Source organism: Dermacentor albipictus, chromosome 1 (assembly GCF_038994185.2).
Source record: "Dermacentor albipictus isolate Rhodes 1998 colony chromosome 1, USDA_Dalb.pri_finalv2, whole genome shotgun sequence".
Lineage (NCBI taxonomy): Eukaryota > Metazoa > Arthropoda > Arachnida > Ixodida > Ixodidae > Dermacentor > Dermacentor albipictus.
The window spans coordinates 141,584,178-141,603,511 of record NC_091821.1 but is presented as its reverse complement, the minus strand read 5'-3'; the positions used below and the strand labels follow the sequence as shown (position 1 = coordinate 141,603,511).

At 47.1% G+C, this 19,334-nt stretch overlaps 1 protein-coding gene across 10 annotated transcripts in view; it reads right to left on the bottom strand.

Moving 5' to 3' along the window:
- Positions 1-19,334, bottom strand: part of Ac76E (adenylate cyclase type 2 Ac76E) — an 884,870-nt gene that overhangs the window by 156,450 nt on the left and 709,086 nt on the right. For all 10 annotated transcript variants that reach the window (XM_070526675.1, XM_070526630.1, XM_065429478.1 and 7 more), the window contains one exon: positions 8,668-8,795. In XM_070526675.1, the coding sequence (XP_070382776.1) occupies positions 8,668-8,795 (128 nt within the window). The remainder of the gene's footprint in view (positions 1-8,667; positions 8,796-19,334) is intronic.

The following is a 19,334-nucleotide window of genomic DNA, read 5'->3' as shown; positions in this document are numbered from 1 at the left end:
GCATAGGGCGCGTCGACGGTGTTTCCACCCTTGGACTTGATAATCACGACGACAGCGAAGGCAAAAAAAATCTTCGCTCTCAATCTTGAGTGGTCAGCGCCTTTTCTTAAGAACCGCCTTATAGCGTGACACACACACACACACACACACACACACACACACACACACACACACACACACACACACACACACACACACACACACACACACACACACACACACACACACACACACACACATATATATATATATATATATATATATATATATATATATATATATATATATATATATATATATATATATATAAACGTGGGAAAGGCAGATAGGTTAACTGGAGAAGATTCTGGTTTGCTACCCTGCACTGGGGGAAGGGGAAGGGAAAATGAAAGACGGAAAGAATAGCGAAGAACAGCAAAGGAAAATGATACAGGAACTTCAGAACGTCCGTGAGAACTGGAGTCTCGCTAATAGGTCACTCGAACGCAAAAATGTCAAGTGCAGCCTTTCAGAACTGTCTCCGCCGAAAACAGCCGGTCGTCAACACGCATCAAACCGGTCGTGAGTAACTGCCTGTGTACGGTGTATCGGGGACAATGGCAAAGAAGGTGTTCGATAGTTTCCCTGTTGCCGCATTGGCCACACGCTGCACTATCTTCCCATTTGATGCTGAAAGCAAAGCATTTTGTGAAAGCAACATCAAGCCACAGTCGGTAAAGAGCCGTTGTGTCGCATCGGGTAATTCAGGTGGAGGACAAAGTTGAAGACAGGGATCCAGTCCATCAAGACAAGTGTTGGAAACTAGGTGTGTTTCATAGCAATTTTATGGCGTCGTTTGCGAGCACTCAAAGTTTCGCTGCTGCATCTGTTCTTGACAGCGCGATTGATTCCTGCCCACCGTCTTCATGAGCAGATCGAGCTGCTTCATCGCCATGTTTGTTGTCCATTACGTCACAGTGGCTAGTGAGCCACTGGTGTATGACGTCACGTCCTTGCTCGACGAGGCGTTGAAGGAGCTCTCGTATTTCTAGAACTTGTTGTTCCTAGGGTCCACGGAATATGGTAGAAAGCAAGCAATCTAGAGCAGCCTTGGAGTCACTGAAGACACTGCATTTTTGAGGCGGTTCCTCTCGAATTATGCGAAGTGCACTGCGAAGAGCAGCAAGCTCCGCGGCTGTCGATGTCGTCAAATGCGATGTTTTGAACTTCAAGGTGGTGACTTTCGCAGGAACAATCACTGAACCTGCGGAACCATTCGCGGTGGTTGAACCATCAGTGTATAGATGGGTATGATTGTTGCATTTTTAGTACAGCAAGAGCAGCGAAAGTTGCTTGAGAGCTGGTGATGAGAGTTGCGCCTACGTTACAATTCCTGATACTGTTAGTTGAACTTGTGGCTGAGCTAAGTATCAAGGAGGAAACAAAGCTCTCGCTGCAGCTGTGCAATATGATGGAAGGTAGGGGCTCATGATAAGGCAGTATCGATGTCAGTATTCTGGCAGTGAGGCTAGATAGTGCAAAGGGGCGCGAGCAAGGTGCCTGACGTGTGCTCTGAGCGCTTTCATAACAATGTAAATCTTGGCTAGGTAGTCATCCGCAATTGCAATTGTTTCTGATGTTGTTGTACATCGTAGCAACCCTAGATAAACCCTAAGCGCCTGGGCCTGAACACTTCCGAATGTACGGATGTTAGTTCGGCAGATATTGGTTGGCACTAGCAAAATGTAATTCAGATACCCGAGAAATTAAGAGAGTCAGTCCTGTACATGTTGCATCATCACGTGTACTGCAGTACCCCAAACGTTTTCCCCAAGAAACTTGAAAAGATGAGAGATGGCTGTCAGGTGCTTTTTTAGGTAAGTCACATGGGGACTCCAACAGAGGTCACGGTCGATGATTACCCCTAGAAACCTGTGCATCCTTACATAAGAGATCATTTGTTCATCGATGGATATGGCGTACGAAGCCATTGGCTTCCGGCTAAATGCCACCAATGCACAGTTTTCTGAAGAAATCCTGGGGCCTTGTTCCCTAAGGTATATCGATATCAACGTCGCAGATTTTTGCAACCTTGCACGCACTTGAGGACGCGTCACACCAGACACCCAGACGCAAATATCATCGCCATAGATTAACAACTTCACCGTATTTGGCAGACATTCTATGAGACCGATGAGTACAAGGTTGAAGAGTTTGGGCTCAACACACCACCCTGTGATACTCCACTGTGTGTATAATCTTGAGAAGTTGGGCGTCTTCGGTATTCAAAGAAACCGCACATGTAAATAACTGCGTGTTCAACTATAGAGTCGACTGCCGAGCCCAACTATTTCCAGAGCCTCTAATATAGCCTCATGCAGAACATTGTCATATATTCCTTTGATGTCGAGCAACATAGCGACAGATAATAGCTTACACGCCTATTGATGTTGAACGTACCTAACAAATCGATGACGTTGTCAATGGAGTATCGGTGACGTCAAAAGCCAGGTATCGCGTTTGGGTAAACTTTGTAGTGTTCCAGGTACCATTTAAGTCTGGCGAGGATCATTCGTTCCATCACCTTCCCAATGCAACTAGCCAGCACGACTGGGCGGTATGAAGTAATCTCTAGAAAAGACTTGCCACGTTTGAGGAGCGGTACCAGGCGACTGGTCTTCCATTCTTGAGGATCGTTTCCATCCTACCAGGACTCATCGAAGATGTGTAGCAGTGCACTTCGCGCCTGTTCACCGAGGTGGCACAGTATACGGTAAGATTACCATCTGGGCCAGGTGATGACGACATATCACATAAGGCAAGGGCCGCGTCGAGCTTCTGAGCGGTGAATGGCAGATGCATGCTTGAATCCCGTGTGCGCGGAACGCAGTTAAACGTAAAGGAACTTGTGCCGCTTGAATGACCTGCAATCATACCACAGGAATCTTCCGCTACGTCGAGGTCTTGTCGGCGTTGTAAAAGCGCTAGGGCCTTGAATGGGAAGCGTTGTTCAGGAGGAGGACGCAAGTCTCTCACAGTTCTCCATATTTGATATAGTGGTTTACGGGGCTTAGCTATGCTACGGTGTATCTTTTTTTGAGTGCCCCAGGCTATCCTTAGTTCGTGAATGGACCTCGTGCGTCGGTATCTTCGTTTGGCGCGACGACGAATCAAGCGAAGTCACTCCAATTCCAGGTTGAACTGCGAGTACTGGTTGAACTGCGAGCACATGAGCGTGCGCATAGCGGTCTGAGCCGCTTCTTTATTAGATTCTTGGAGTCCAGAGGGGAGACTTTTCTGACAAGCGGCCTCTAGGAAGTTTTTAAACACCATCCAATCTATTCTGAGTAGTGTGCTAGGCAAATCAGTCTTAGAAATGCCGTTCATCTTGAGGTAAGTGGGGATGCGATCGCTCCCATGCGTCTCAATATCCAAAAACCACTTAACGCGCGTGGCAAAGCGGTGCGATACAAAGGTTACGTCCAGGCAGCTGCTGTACACTGTGTCCCGTAGAAATGTAGGCCTGTCGTCATTCAACAGCAAGAGGTCATGATTCGCGACAAATGAAGCGAGTCTTCGACCCGCTGCGTTGACTTTTGAGCTTCCCTAAATGGTGTGATGGGAGTTAAAGTCCCCAGTGATAATCTAAAGACCGGATATGCTTTCATTATATCTTATAGTATTCGATGTCAAAGGGGCTTGATGGAGATAGGTACGCAGCTACGAGTGTAAAGGTGAGCTTTCTATTTTTAACGGTGAGGTAGACATACTGATTGCCGTCATGATGTTGCACAGGCTCGACGATGTAAGTTCACGTCGTATAGAGAAGACGACCTTGCTACCTTCGTTCTTGCATGAGGACGTAATTGACTCGCGGCCAGATTATCTGATTGGGTGTGATAATTTTGGTTCGCAGATAACGATGACTGGAAATCGGTTAAAGTGTACAAACTGGCAAAAATCAGCAATGCGGAATATTAGACCTCTCGCGTGCTACTGAATAATCGATGCTTCTCTTACCTCCTTACGAAATGACTGGTGATTGTCAGCCATGGTTCACTCGAGGGTTGCTTGGACTGGGCTCAGCGACTCCAGCCCTTGTAGTCCCCTTCGAGTGGATGGACTTTCGACGGTGATAAGCATTACTCTAATGACATCCGTTATGGACCGCAGCATCGGAATGATTCGGCGTTCTAGCGTTGACACATCATCAATTGACGTTTGCTTCGATGGAGGCATCAAGCGTGTAGGCTCCTTGGAATGCTGGGCGCTTGGGAGCGGCGGCCAGTCTCCTACAGGGGAAGGTTTTTTCATTTGAGGCCTCCCTGTGAACTCGGGTCTGTCTGAACTTGAAGCCGATCTCGTTAGCACAATATGTGCATGAACTGCACCTTGCGTTGTATGCTTCCGTCGATGACAACGTCGGCGCCGGATCTTTACAGAAGCTTGAGCTGTCTCTAGAGCTTGAGCTGTCAGAAGATGAGCTGTCTCTAACCATTTGTTTCGAATAGTATTTCGAATGTTTCGAATAGTAGTCGAATAGTCTAACCGTTTGCTTCGAAGGCGATTTGTTTCAGAATAGTAAATTCGTTTTCGATCTTTGGGCAGTCTTTTGATGTGACCTCATGAGAGCCATTGCAGGTACCGCAACTAATATTTCTTGCGCGGCATACGTCTGCAGTGCGCTACTCCGCGCACCGGGAGCCCACTGTAGATTTTCCACAGGTGCATTTGACATGTCGGATGCTGAAACACTTGTGGCATTGAAGCGGCTTGGGGACAAATGGCCGAACGACATGTCGGAAGTGACCGACTTTGATATGCAAAGGGATGGAGTCGCCCTTCAGCATTATGTTCCCAGAGCGACTGTTTCCGAGGTGGCATACGTCCGTTATGAAAACTTCATACGCCGGTTTATTCAGAATGGGCAGGTCTGCGCTCGTAATTTGCTAGGTCAATGTCGTACATTACGCCGACAGTGCAGGTTCCTTCCGTTGGTATAACCGGTCGTACTCTGGTGTCTTCCAATTAAGTTATCTGGCGGAGCTTGTCTAGTGCATTTCTACGGGTCATGTCGACAGCCAGGATATTCCTCCGCGTGTTTAGTCAGATCTCCTCAACTTAATTTGGCGCTATTCCCTCGAGGAAAACGCACAGAGCTTGCATGTTTATTCCTCGAAGGCTGGCAGAAGAATCCACAGGTATGAAGAGGATGGGGTGCGGCCAGCGTTCAGGTTTTTCCTGCAGGGTTGATGTACTCCCAGATGATGACGTCTTGATGAGTCTCCTTTTGGCCTTTCGGCTCCTCACCGACACAAAGCTGCCATCCGATGAGTCATCGCCTGTGACTGAACTAACCTCAGTGTATTCACTAGATCTCGACAAAGTGCCTCGCTTCCTTGAGGAGCTTGTCATAGTGAACCTCTGGCCTGGCGGGATGGCAGACTCCGCGTCCATGGTCACGAGAGCAGGAGCCTCAGTGGAATCTTCACTGCTAGTGGACCAGGTGCGCTGTGTCATTGAAGAGCTCGGAGTGGCAGGCTTTTGGCCTTGCGGGCCTGTAGGAGTCTCCGAGTCTATGGCTGCAAGGCAGCAGGCATAAAGCGTCCCAGAAATCGTGGAACGTTGGACGAAATATAGCTAGCCAAGACGGATACATTATAGCAAAGAGCAACTTCATCGCCTTCTATAGCAAAAGATATCGAAGGATAGCGTAAGATATCCAAGTGAATACCGGCTTCGATTCATCAGAACGGCTTGTATCGCCTGCAAGCGTCATGTTTTGTCGCCTTATTCGACATTACGAGTAACCGGCAACGCGTACTCACAAGTAGTGATTGTTTTCAAACGGTTCCCCGAAATAGGTTGAGATAATTCAACAGCAGTATGCGTTACAAAGCGCACAAGAAACCCACACGCTATTTAATGCATCGCTGCTAGAGCTCGCATTATCATGCTGCGCATCTACGCGTTATTCGCACGAGAGGTCCCGTTCACATTGAATCTAAAATTTTTTCATATTATTTATCAATGCTGGTAAACGCAGAGCTGCCGCGCACTTCATTTTGTTATGGCAACCGCCTCTAAAGGATCCTAAAGAATAATCGGTGGTCATAATGAAATCATTATCCTTAAATGAAAGTGCGCAATAGTTAGGGTTCCTTCCATTTACTAGCCTCCTTATTTTTTTTCTCAATGCATTGATCCCAAGATGTGCGAAACAGCTCTTGTAATTCACAATTAGCAAAAGACATGCGCGGCCACCGATGCTTGCTGAGCGTGGGTCATAACTTCATTAGTTTCCTGCGCGCGCATAGCGCACGGATCCGGCGTTTATGGCACCTTTGTTACTAAACAGGAGCAGTTGCGTTCGTGGGGCCTACAGAGATACGGTGGCCCTGGAAAGTCGCGCGCTTCCGCGATGGGCGCCTAAGCGCGCTTACAATGAAGCAGGACGCAAAACAGAATCGGCAACTTTTGCGCACCCATAGGCGCCCGCTCCGCGGGAAGAAACACGTTTATGCCCAGCGATAGGGTGAGTTGCAAAACTGTACATGACGCTTGGGGCGCCTCATAAATAATTCACGCGGGTAATGATGTTAAAGCAGCAGGTTGAGAGCTCGGGGAATGGACGGCCCAAGAGGCACTCGTTGCGTTTAATAACGCGCGCCGCCACTTCCGCATGCTGTCTAAGGAAGCGTCAACGCTGGCTAAAAGTTCGCAGCCCCTCTTCTATCCATGGTAAACAATGCGGGAAAAGAGGACGCGGCTTCAGCGAGTCTGAGAGAGGATAGTGAAAGGCATATGCGACAGTAAAGTGCCGTTCCCCGGAAAAGGTGTCTTTATCACTTGCCGGTTTTGTGCAGGATAAGCTCTATGCCAAAGATATCGCGAGACATTAGGAGATTGCGACAGCTTTGTTGTCTTCCAGGCTAAAGTGTGATGGGGTTGCTTTATCGTAGCTCTATAGTCTACTCTTCCATCTGATTAAATAAGTACATTAAAGAAAAGAAGCTGCATTAATATGAAATTTTTTGAAGGTGAATGAGTCACCTGTGATTGTACTTGTTCTCCGGTGTTATTGGTATAATGATGAATAACACTCGTACAGGTGGCGATCGTTATTATTCTGTTTGGAGACAGAAGCATGCTAATCAATAAAGAGTGTGTGTACAGAGGAGGGGGGGGGGTGACGACGACGACGAAGACGGCGTCTCAGCTGACAAATAGTCCGCAGCAATACGGGGATTCACCTCAAACACTGAGTGTACTATACCACCCACAAAAATCGGCCAGGCAGAGAAAAAAAAAGAATCAATTTAGGACTTTTTGATTTCTGAACCAAACTAGGTTTAGAAACCAGCAACCGGAAAAAGCACAGCACTTGCCAGCTCTTCAGGACAGAGAGGATAGAAATATAGAAAGATTGGAGCAGTAAAAATATGACGCGCCCGATAAAGTAAAGTCAAACTACGACGAAGTATACAGCACGGCACCACCTACGTCACGCATGCAGTTCAGCAGATGTCCCTAGACGCCTAAAACCTTAAATAAGAGATTTCAGCACAATAGTGTACTGCAATGTGTGCAACATCTCAGGCGTGCGAACCACTATGAACAGGAATTCAGTGTTGCAGTCTGTTAAAAAAAACTGCGCCAGTGTTCCATAGGTAGTAAGCAACTCATGTATTTCGTTGAACTAGTTGGTGGGCGACGACTCAAGAGAGAGAGAAAGCGAGGAGAGGAAAGGCAGGGAGGTTAACCAGACGAGCGTCCGGTTCGCTGCTCTGTACTGGGGGTAAAGGAAATGGGGAAGTAGAACGAGGAAGAAAGTGAGCAGCGAGTGCGCGTGGGAGGATCCACAGGGACACTATACACGGTCTCTCAGTCCGGTGCACTTCAAATACTGTAGTAGTGCACGAATCGCTTTTTTTCGTGCCAGTGAGGGATGTGACCATGGTTCGAGTATCTTCGATTCGTAGAAGAGTTTCAAGTCCAGTCGGCTTAAAGTTGTCCGGAGAGAGAGACGCACTCAATACATGCACATAGGTGGTATAGGCAAGGATATTCTTGCCTATACCTTCTTGCATATTCTTGCCTATTAGGCAACGACGAGCGGTGGAACACAACGCTGACCTAGCACAGCAGTGACTATATTTTGATAGACTTCTGAACATAGGAAAAAAAAAACGATATTGATATAAGGATCGAGTAATCCGGCGATTTGTTTTATAAAAAAATGCTAATAGAAAACGTAAGCCCTATATTTAGCGATTCTTTTCATTTTTCATTCTTTTTGCCTTTCGTAATTGCCCTGTTGGAATCATTAGCGTCATTGGCTACCATCGCGTTTGAGCTTCAAGATTTTCGCCTGCATTAATTAATTTCCGCCTGCTGCCTTTCTTGTACTAAGTCTTGAACGCTGCATGGCGTTTGAATACCACCTGTCAAACCCACAGTGCACCTACTTCTCACAGCCTACAATGCGCCAGAAGCTCCGGCACTCTATAAGAGCTCGGTGACCGGCAGTGCCGCTAACAGTGAGTAATAAACCATGCGCCCTTTCATCTAAAAAAAAAAAAGAGAAAGGAAATGCAGGAACGAGACAGTCACGCTGTATATGACAGCGCGCTGAATAGTTTCAGTCTTGACAGTATGGAGCGAGGTCGAAGAGACATCACCACCTACCGTATGGCCTCGATCATTTGTAGGCCCATCCTGACGCAGTTGTAGGCGTGGCTTGGCCTGGAGACCGGTAGACCCGACACACAGTAGTAACAGTCACCGAGAATCTTGATTCTCATGCAGTGGTTCTCCTGTAAAAGAAAAAAAAAAGTTCGCACTGTTATTACCTGCGTTGCGTCCCATTTTCACGAGTAGTTACAAAAAACGAACCTAGTCGCCTACCACTGATGATCGATGCCCTAATCTTCTCAGAAAGAGCGCTATCGCAAATTTCTCGCGCAAACTCTCACACGTATGTAAGTATACAAACAAACAAACAAACAAACAAACAAACAAACAAACAAACAAACAAACAAACAAACAAACAAACAAACAAACAAACAAACAAACAAACAAACAAACAAACAAACAAACAAACAAACAAACAAACAAACAAATAACTAACTAGATAACTAACTAAATTACGAAGAAAATATACGCTATAATTTTCAAACAGCTTTTAATACTTTGCTTTCCCGTGGTTTGCTGGATACCATCAACCAAGAATATTTACTGCCTTTTTGTTTGTTTCTTAAACTCCTCAACATACCCGTATCTATGTTTTTACAATATCCCATGGCAGATATCAGAATTCCCCATATTCAAACGGATTACTTGAACAGACAGACATTACTTGCTTGGCAAATCGCAATGTTCAAATAGCCGATTGCGAATCTTTCTCTAACTAAAATAATACCTACTTATGGCACATTAGACCACTGCGAAATTAAAGCGAGGCAGTAACCAAGTAATGCCCATTTAACACTGAAATAGAGAGGTTGGCACCAGTTGCAGAACAGGCGTGCTGAAACTGCTGTGCGCATTACGATGGCGCTCCGCAGAATAATTTCCTAAAATGCTTTCCTCGCGTCCTGCGGACAAAACTAAATGGAACACGTAGTATTTATCAGCAGATTTGGGGGACGGCCATCTCGAAACTGGTGACAGTGTCAAATTCGAACTAAATGGGCATGCTTTCGCTACTGCCTTGTTTGAAGTAGGCTCTTGTAACGTGGCCCCCTATTATATTTGCATTGACCCCAAAGCCCAACGTATCATATTTGATACCCTGAGCTTGAAACCTCCAAATGCTGATTTAAGAGCGGGAAACTTAGTGCAAAAGCCATTGTAGTGTTTCTGACACGCTGCACAGATGTTTCAGTTCCAGCTCAATAAACCACTTACTAGTTGATTAATTTGCTGAGCTAAGAGGGTATTAGTGGAACCTTGATAATTAGCTAATCGAACATCGCGGGTGGTCTTGCAAGTAACGCTCGCCATACTTAGTATAGGAGAAGGGAGGAAGGAAAGGTAGGTCGGTCAACCACACGCGAGATTGGAGTATCCATGTGAAGCGGCAGACAGACAATATTTAAACAAGCTCTGAAAGAAGAAAAAAGATAAAATTGTGCAGATCCCATGCACTGTGGGAATCGACGTTATACGAAGCATTTTGCAGGTAGCTGGCTAGACAACATTATTTGGTGTTCCGCAAAACGATAGCCGGTGGACCAACGTACTCGTGTAAATTGAGTGCTTATGTTTGGGTTGCGAGCGTACGTGACATGTGACGACAGCAGCACGACGACGGTCGCCTTGAAGACGATTGCATGGCGGCAACGGCACGATTTCTACGCCAACCGTTGAATGCCAGCTTACGAAATGCTAATTGTCGGTTTCTACGTAGACAGTGGACGAGCGTAAACGAGCAAAACCCCGAGTGTGATGCCATCAGCGACTACGTGTTGAGCAATCGTACGTATCTAAGGCTACGTTATGTGGCTTATGTGAAACGACGATGACGTTTGTACTCTAGCGAATAAATCTTAACGCACGACTTTTGGGCGATCATGAAGTCGCCCGCAAGGCCACACAATTGCCACGTAGCGTGCTACGCAGAAAGTACTGATGACACTGGCCGATCCCGGAGATGGTGAAGTGTAACACGGCGCCTCAGAAGACGAGCTTTTACGAGAAAAGAAGACGAGTAAGTGGCACGGGGCGCACGCGTCGTGGGTTTGTTCTCAGAGAAACTACAATTTGCAATGTCGATTCTCATTGGTTCTCGCCAGACTTGCGGTCCGAAAGGCCGCTCAATACAAACAAACATACACATCGCCTGTACAATATTGGAACACTGTTACAGTTTTCACGGCCAACTAGCAATGCTCCAAGTAGACTTAACTAAGGCGTTTGATAGGGCCCGTCATTCTTCTGAAGCGAAAGCGTCAAATGGACCATTGAGCAAAATAAAGTTGGAGGATGCTTAAGCTTTGCCTTTAAGAGTGGAACGCGATATCATTCAAAGATCCCTGACGGCTTCTCACGCTTCCTGGCAACTGCAGCTTATTTAACCACAATATTTACCGGAAAACGCTGGCGGCGAACACTACGCACGAAGGCGAGCTTTCTGGTAGAAACGCGGCCTCTTGCGTGGGCTGATCCCAGAGGTATGCTACAACCGCGCGAAAAAAGAAAAAAAACTACGCTATTTTCAGGTTTCTGTTATTGTTTCGCACTGTTAATGTTTAAGGGGATTTGCGGCAAATTTCTTGGCTTTATACGGTTCTGTTTGTATATTATAGTTCACGGCATGCAAATTTTCTTCGTTGTTACCGTTCTGGACCAGCTAACGCCGAAGCGACTGTGGGAGCTGTGACTGATCATCAAGCTACACGTGCGGTTACAGCGAGTGACTTGGCGTAGTCTACAGCATGGTCAATAAAGCAAGCGCGTTCATCCTGAACGTAGCGCCATCTGTGCCACTATATCAAGCCTTCACGACTGCTACCCAGCGGGATTTGCGGCCAATTTCTTGCCCTTATACGGTACCGTTTGTACATTCTAGGTGAGTGTGTCAACATTCTTGCGACACATCTATTTGTTCGGCTGCAGATCCCACTTGTGTCTAATTGTAGAAGTGTTTATGTCAAGACAGGGGTGTAGATGTTGTAACCTACCGCATTCGGATCGGTTGTTTCGGTGGTCGAGGCAGAGTAGGACAGATGCATTCGTTTGTGTGGGTGCACCCAGGAGAGCTAAATGCAAACTTACGTGCAGGATGCACGGCTACGTGGGTTTTGTTTTGCTTGACAATCCCCTTCTTTGCGCTGTAGACACTGAAACCAAGCCCGTCCCTGACAAGGTAGATCAGAAAGAGAGAGAGAGAGAGATGAAGAGGAAAGGCAGGCACCAGATATCAGTCTCTCGTTTGCTACCCTACACTGGGGATGGGAGATAGGGGTTAGAAAGACGACAGAGAGGAAAGCGTCCAAAAAAAGAAAACACGCACACACGGAGACGCACACACACAAAATGCCTTCCAGTTAAAGACGTTCACAAAGACCGGTAGATCGGATAGTGTTGCACGGCCTTCTTCTGTGACTTGAGGTCCTTTCGATGCAGTAGAATTCTTTTTCCCGATAGCGGTTGGTCGTCCAGCTGGTCAAGCTCGTGGTGAAGGCGTTCCCTCTGTGGACTGTACTGCGGGCAGGTGCACAAAATATGGTCAAACGATTCTTCATGGCCGCAGTGGTCACAGGTTGCGGTGTTGGTCATCCCTATGCGGAATGCATAAGCTTTGGTAAAGGCAATGCCAAACCACAGTCAATATAGAAGTGTGGCGTCTCCACGGCGAAGCTGTGATGGCGCTCGAAGAGTTAATGTGGGATCAAGGGAGTACAGTCGCGTATTTCTTATATGTGGCTCATTCCGTTGCGACGTGGTACACTGCCGAGAAAGCAGGCGGAGCTTCCGTGCTGCGTCAGTTCTAGAAAGTGGAATAGGGATGTGGTGCTCTTCAGTATGGGCTGAGCGGGCAGCTTGATCCGCCCGTTCATTGCCGATAATCCCGTAGTGACTAGGAAACCACTGGAACATTATTTGATGGCCTGCATGACGTATACGGTGTAACGTCTCTGTAATGTGAAATATTAGCTGTTCGTACGGTCCGCGTCGTAAATGTGACAGTAAAGACTGCAGTACCGCCTTCGAATAGAAGAATACGGTTCACTTGTGTGGCGGTTCATCACCAATGTAATGAAGGGCAGTAAAGAGCGCTGCGAGATCTGCTGCCGTCGATGTTCTCGCGTGAGTCGTCTTAAATTCGATTGTTGTAACTTTCGCTGGTATCACAATTGCCGCCGCGGAGCTGTTTGGCAGGACATATCCATCAGTGTAGATATGCGTAGAGTCCCGGTAGTTCTCGTACAAAAATAGTAGCGTGAGCTGTTTAAGGGCTGGTGATGATAGATCAGCTTTTTTCGCGATGCCAGGTACTGTTAGGTTGATTTTTGGATGAGCGAGGGACCATGGAGGAATCGAAGGTCCCGCAGCCGGAGTGAACCAAGCTGGCAATGATTCATTATATGCGGTTATCGTCTGGCTGAAAGATGTGCGTGGTCTGTCCACTGCATGGTAGAGAGGCTAAGTGGTGACGAGGAGTCCTGGCTAGATGCCTTATATGGGTCCTGAGCACTTCAATTTCAATGTGGGTCTTGACAAAGTGGTCTCTAGCGATTGCGATCGTAGCCACTGTTGATGCACACCGAGGCAGGCCTACACAGATCCGGAGCGCTTGAACCTGAAGATTGTATTGTGCGTAGATTCGTTTTACCTGTGATGGTTATTGCTGGCAAGCTGTATCGCAGATAGCCTAGAAAAAGCACCCTGTACAGTTGTAACATGGCACTTGTCGACATTCCGCAGGTCTTGCCAGTGAAAAACTTGAACAGGTGGCAGATGCCTGTCAACTGTTTTTTCACGTATAATACGAGAGGGCTTCATGACAAGTCCTTGTCGATTATGACACCTAGAAACTTGTACGATCGAACCCGTGGTATTATATGGCCATTTATCATTACGCTGTAGTTTGTCATGGGTTTGCGCCTAAATGGCACTAGTGCGCATTTCTTGGAGGAAGTTTCCAGGTCTCGATTACGGATGTAGATAGCAGTTTGGGTGGCGGCTCTCTGAATTCTCGCTCGCAACTATAGGCGTGTTACTGCAGACGTCCATATGAAGATGTCATCCGCGTACATTTATAGCCTGACTGTGGTTGGCACGTGCTCAAGGAGAGCAGTTAGGGTCAGATTAAATAACACAGGTCTAAGTATACCGCCCTGGGGGACGCCACGCTAGCTATAGTGTAGAGAAGTATGGCCTTCCTCGGTGCTTACAAGAAAGTATGGCATGGAGATAATAGCTCTATATCCATTAAAACATCCGACCACCCACTCCTACCTCTGCGAGGGCAGAGAGGATGGCTTCATGCGTAACGTTGTCATACGCCCCTTTGACCTCGACGAACAAAGAAGCGCAGAGACGCTTACAGCATTTCTCATACTGAATGTAGGTGACCAGGTCGACCACGTTATCGATCGATGATCGACCACGTCGGAAGCCCGTCATGGCATCGGGGTAGGTGTTGTGGTACTCCAAGTACCACTGCAGGCGTCCTAGGGCCACCCACTCCATTACTTTGCCCACACAGCTTGCCAAAGCAATCGGGCGATATGATGAGAGTTCCAATGGCGACTTGCGAGGTTTCAGCTGTGGAACAAGGCGACTTGTGTTCCAGCTTGTTGGTAGCGTGCCATCTCTCCAAGATTCATTGTACAACTCAAGGAGAACATCTCTCGCTCACTCCCCCAGGTGACACAGAGCTCGGTAGAAAATTCTGTCAGGTTCTGGCGCTACTGTACGGCCGCACAAAACTATTGCTGCCTTAAGTTCGTGGTTTGAGAATGGTAGATCCATGGAGTGATCATGTGGTGGCGGACAACTACTCGAAGGCGATGGAATGTGGGTAGCTGCGAATTGGCCGGATAATCTGGCGCAGAAATCTTCTGGCACGTCAATCTCCAATCTTTTTTGAGAGAGGGCAAGAGCCTTGAATGAGAATGACTGTACGGGGAGTGTCCGGACACCGCACACCGTTTTCCATAGTTGTGATAAATGATTGCGTGGATCTAATGATTCACAGAAGGCAGTCCAATGTTGCGATTCGCGCTTGTCTAACCGACGCTGGATCTTCTTTTGCGTGCGTTTGGCGGTCCGTAAATCGTCCATTGTCTGAGTACGTCGGTATCTTCGTTCAGCACGTCGTCGGATTGCTTGAAGTCGTTCTAGTTCCACATCAAATTCCGTCAGTTTCAAAGAGCATGTGAGAGTACGCATACTGTCTTGCACCGCGCTCTTGATGGTCTCTTCCAAGTCGAGAGACAGAGGTCTGACAAGCCTGGGAAGGTACAGTGACAAAAAAGGATGCTCTGATACTGCCTTATCAATTATTATCTCAAACTTTTGCAGCCTGTTTAACAAGCAAGACGAACTTCACGGTTTTATTGACTCGTAGGCCGTTAACATAATACTCGGTACCTGAAACTTGGTTATCTCCGGATATTGTTAATCACAAGCTAGCTATATCAAACAACTATTCTGTATTCAGAAAAGATAGAATTGTCTGTCGAGGTGGAGGCGTTTTAATCGCTGTCAAGAAGGATCTGCAAGCAGAAATTATTGAAACTGAGCCATGCCATCAGATTTCATGGGTGTCAGTGAAATGATCTCCGTCTGCAACTTGCGCCGTTGGGGTCTGCTATCGCCCGCCGACTTCATCAAGCGAATTCACTGAGAACCTAAACGGTTCATTGGACTTTGTGCAAAATATATTCCCGACGGCATCAATAATCCTTGCCGGAGACTTCAATTACCTCTACACTGAATGGCAATTTCGCAGACCCAAAAATGGCGCAAAAAAGCAAGAATGCCAAAATTTTCTTGACGTTCTCGCCTTGTTTCATCTACAAGTTGTCACTGTACCCACAGATGGCCTTGCAATCCTTAACGTCGTACCAACCAAAAACCCGGAAAATATGAAAATCTATTCCCTTAAAAGTATAAGTGGCCATAAAACGCTGCATTGTGAATTTTATGCAACAAAGCAAGTTCCCGAAGCGAAAAAAAAGAAAGAAAAGGAAAAAAAAAGAATATGTGATTATTCGCGCGCTACCTCTGAAATGATAAACAACGGAATGTCATCCTTTGTGGCAGACTTCGTATGTTCAATCCATCTGAGGGGAATAGATGAAAACTGGAGAATCGTTCGAGACAAACTTACCTCATTAAAGCACAAATACAATCCGAACGTTGTAATCAAATCATCTACACAAGATACGTGGTTTACCACGAACATCAGACGCTGAATAAGCAAAAAGAAGCGCGTATACTCAAAGGCGAAACTCACGTGATCTGATCAAACTTGGAAACTGTACCACGAACATGCACAGCTTTGTCAAAATGAAATTAAAACAGCTAAATATAAGTTCTATAATCAATACATTTCCACTTCTCTCCGAAGCAACCCGATAAAGTTTTGAGAAGTGATTAACCCAAACTACTCTTCAGACTCTTGCACTATAATATTTCTGCTTGTTCGGAGTTTTCGATCCTTTCAAGTATTTAGGCAACATTTATGCGATGCCATCTTAGATTGTCTTTATAATTAAAATGAGTGTCACTGTTCAACAAGCAGCATAGTAGCCGTGAAGATGTTAATAAGGCTGCTGTAATTCAAAGCTAGGAAGATAGGCTTTTAAACGCAAATCTTCCACAGACACGCCGCTAATGAATCAGCATGACATAAAGAGCAAAAATCCAAGAGGAACTTGAGGAAAACTTAAGCTACAGGCATGAAACTAACAAATCAGAAATACCCTTTATACATGCAGTTCGCAGTCACCAAAGGCATTCGAGGTAAAAGCACTATCCAGCGAACGCAAAATGGCCGGACCACCAACATGTCTCAGTGCGGAGCAGTGGGAGAGCGTGCTCTCCAGTGGCGACCCTAGCCTCCAACGGAGGCTGGTGGATCATGCCCGACGAGCAGCCACGCTCAGTGGTGCCCTGGAATAGGGGCGCCAACCATGCAGGCCGGAGATCGGCATCAACAATAGAAGATGAAGACACCCGGCCCGACCGCTGAATTACTCCTTCTAGGGCAATAAAGTTTACTTCCTCCTCCTTCCTCCTCAAGAGTCATGCTGCTGTCTGAAGTGATGCGGTGACTAAAAAAGCACTGGCAGAAAAAAAAAATTATCCGTAACACAGGCAAACATAACAGCAAATACAGCTTGTGCATAACGCATTCACTTTTTATCAGGCTACTAACTATTATTGGCTCTGTCCTGTTCTGCGCAGCGCGTCTTCGATCGTTAATGCAGCTTAAATTAATGCACTACAGGATGCGTCAGTTTTAACTCAAGCGTACTGACGACTCTGCGAACTTTTTCCGGGGAACGCGAGCGCTGGGACCGCCTTTCAGACTCTCGTGCTAATTAAGCACACGCAGTGATACCATAATAAATAAAGTAAGTAATAATTTTTCGCTGGGAGTTGACGGAAAGGAGGATGGTTATTAAAGATATCACACCGCTTCTAAAAGCAGGTCTCGCAACGAAGGCTAAACGCTGATGCAGTCGCGCGCCCCAGTTACAGCGGTCAGCGTCACAATTAATGTCATTCGCTTCGGTGCGCATCCAAGACTCGCGTTGCTTCGACGCGTCAACCCTACACGAGTTGGATGGTCGTCTCCGACTGTGTTCCGAGAATAAGCGCTCTCCCTCTCGTAGCCCGAGATCTCTTCGCCCTTTCGAAGTCTAACGACACTCGCATTTCAAGTCAGCGGCAACGGCCGCGCGGTTCGCATGGAAATCTCACTTGGAGAATCGAGGAGCGCTGACAGCGGAACAGAAGAGTAGGAACGGGGTTGCCGGAGAAAGGCGCCACCGGACGCCACCGGAGGGCACGGGAATAACGACGCGCGCGCGACTACAGGTCCCGGTGGCGCTGGTTTCAGAATCAAGTCGCCAAATAAGGCTCGGCTCACAGCCACTCCCCATACTCGCCGGATTCGGACAAATGGCGGGGATAACTGAGGCGGCCGCTTGGAGGCGGGACAACAGGGCCCGATTTAGGATGGGCGACGTGCCAGGAGCGCGCCAGGCAGTGAAATGCATCGAATTCGCGATGCGAACGGCCCCTCCGATTTCAGTGTCGCAGCATCGGGGCGCACTGATCCCCGGTATAGCACGTGGCGAGGCAGCATTGCGTGACGCGCGGCAGCTGAGATTGTGTAACTGTCTGGTGGGTGGGAGGCAATGGGGGAAAAACGGGGGGGGGGGGGGGCGTGCGTTTGAGCCAGTTTTATCGGTGTAGCTTTTCTTGTTATACTTTAGTGGCGTGAAAATGGAACTCCTTTAATGGAAGCATGCACCGCATGCTTGGTGCAGAGAAAAACGCACTTTCCTCCTTTGAGGTCAAAAAGCTTGAAAGACAGGCACTTCATCTTGTGCCTGAGAGTGTAATTCTCCCAGAGCGGTGTGCTACGGGATCGCCTTTTGAATGGCAGTCGGCACGAAACTTTCAGCAGAAGCGCCGGCAGAACTTAAAAATAAAAAAAAAGTCAGACTTTAAATGCAGAAGTGCAAAGCTCAGCTTCTTTGAAAAGGTCAGAACTAAAAAAACGAAGAACTAAACAAGACCAAAAAAGACCAGGGTCCTTGTATACCAGATATGCGAAGCTATTCATACACCAGTTATTCGCGGCCGGTGCAGGAGCGGTCAACGACCAGTAAGAGTAATGCGCACAGACGTTTGAAATGAACCAAAAGAACGTGGAGAGAATAAAGTGTGCAACAAGCCTGTACGCGAACTAAACCTTAAATGTAAGTCCAGCCTCTGGTAGCCCAAGCAATATTTTCTGCGCGCTTACACGGGGGGGGGAGGGAGGTTAAACTTGTGAAACGGCACACGGAGCAAGTGTTGCATGTAGCTTCGCGATGTTCGTCCTCCCCACCCCACCTCGGAATCTCTGCTGCTCTAAGAGTTCTTCGGCGCGTGGATTTTACTCACTCTACTTCTCTTAAGATTATTGCTCTATAGTACCGGGAATAAAAGTTCACAAACAGTGTCATGAGTGATGTTCTTAAAGATGCGAGTTATGGTTGGGCAAGTGACGTAAAAGGCGAGGTTAACTAGGAGGATTAACAAAATAAGATCGCTGCACGAAGCAACCGCCGATAACATCGCAGAGTTTGCACGCGGCAGCAATCAAGGTGATGCGTGGCAGGGAAGATGAACTTTGAATATAGAGATGCAGATATGCTCTTTCTTCTATTGCTTTACTTTTTCCGCAGTTCTCCACAAAAGCTCTTGGTGTAGGTAGCACGAGGACTGCATGAAAGCACGCGAACCTCACCCATGAAACACAACATGCTAAAAAAAAGAAAGGAAAAAGAACAGCTATAGAGAAGAAGCAAAAAAGTTGCGATACTGCCCACCTGTTCACCATCGATCGTTTCAAATTCCATATGGACCCATTACAAACTCCCGTTGTCAGACTGTGCGGCCAAACGAAAGCGCGGTGCATATGCTTACTGAGAAAAACTGATTGCATTCTATCCCACGAGTAACTACCGTTTTAGAAAACAAGCCTCGGTACCCAAGAAACACATTCAATTTCTGCAACCTTCTGCGCCTTATCTGCCATCTGCGGTGAACTGCACCGGTATGCTTTAGCGACAACCGAAACCACTGCAGTGCTATTCGTTGGGGTTTTCTTTACGCAAACA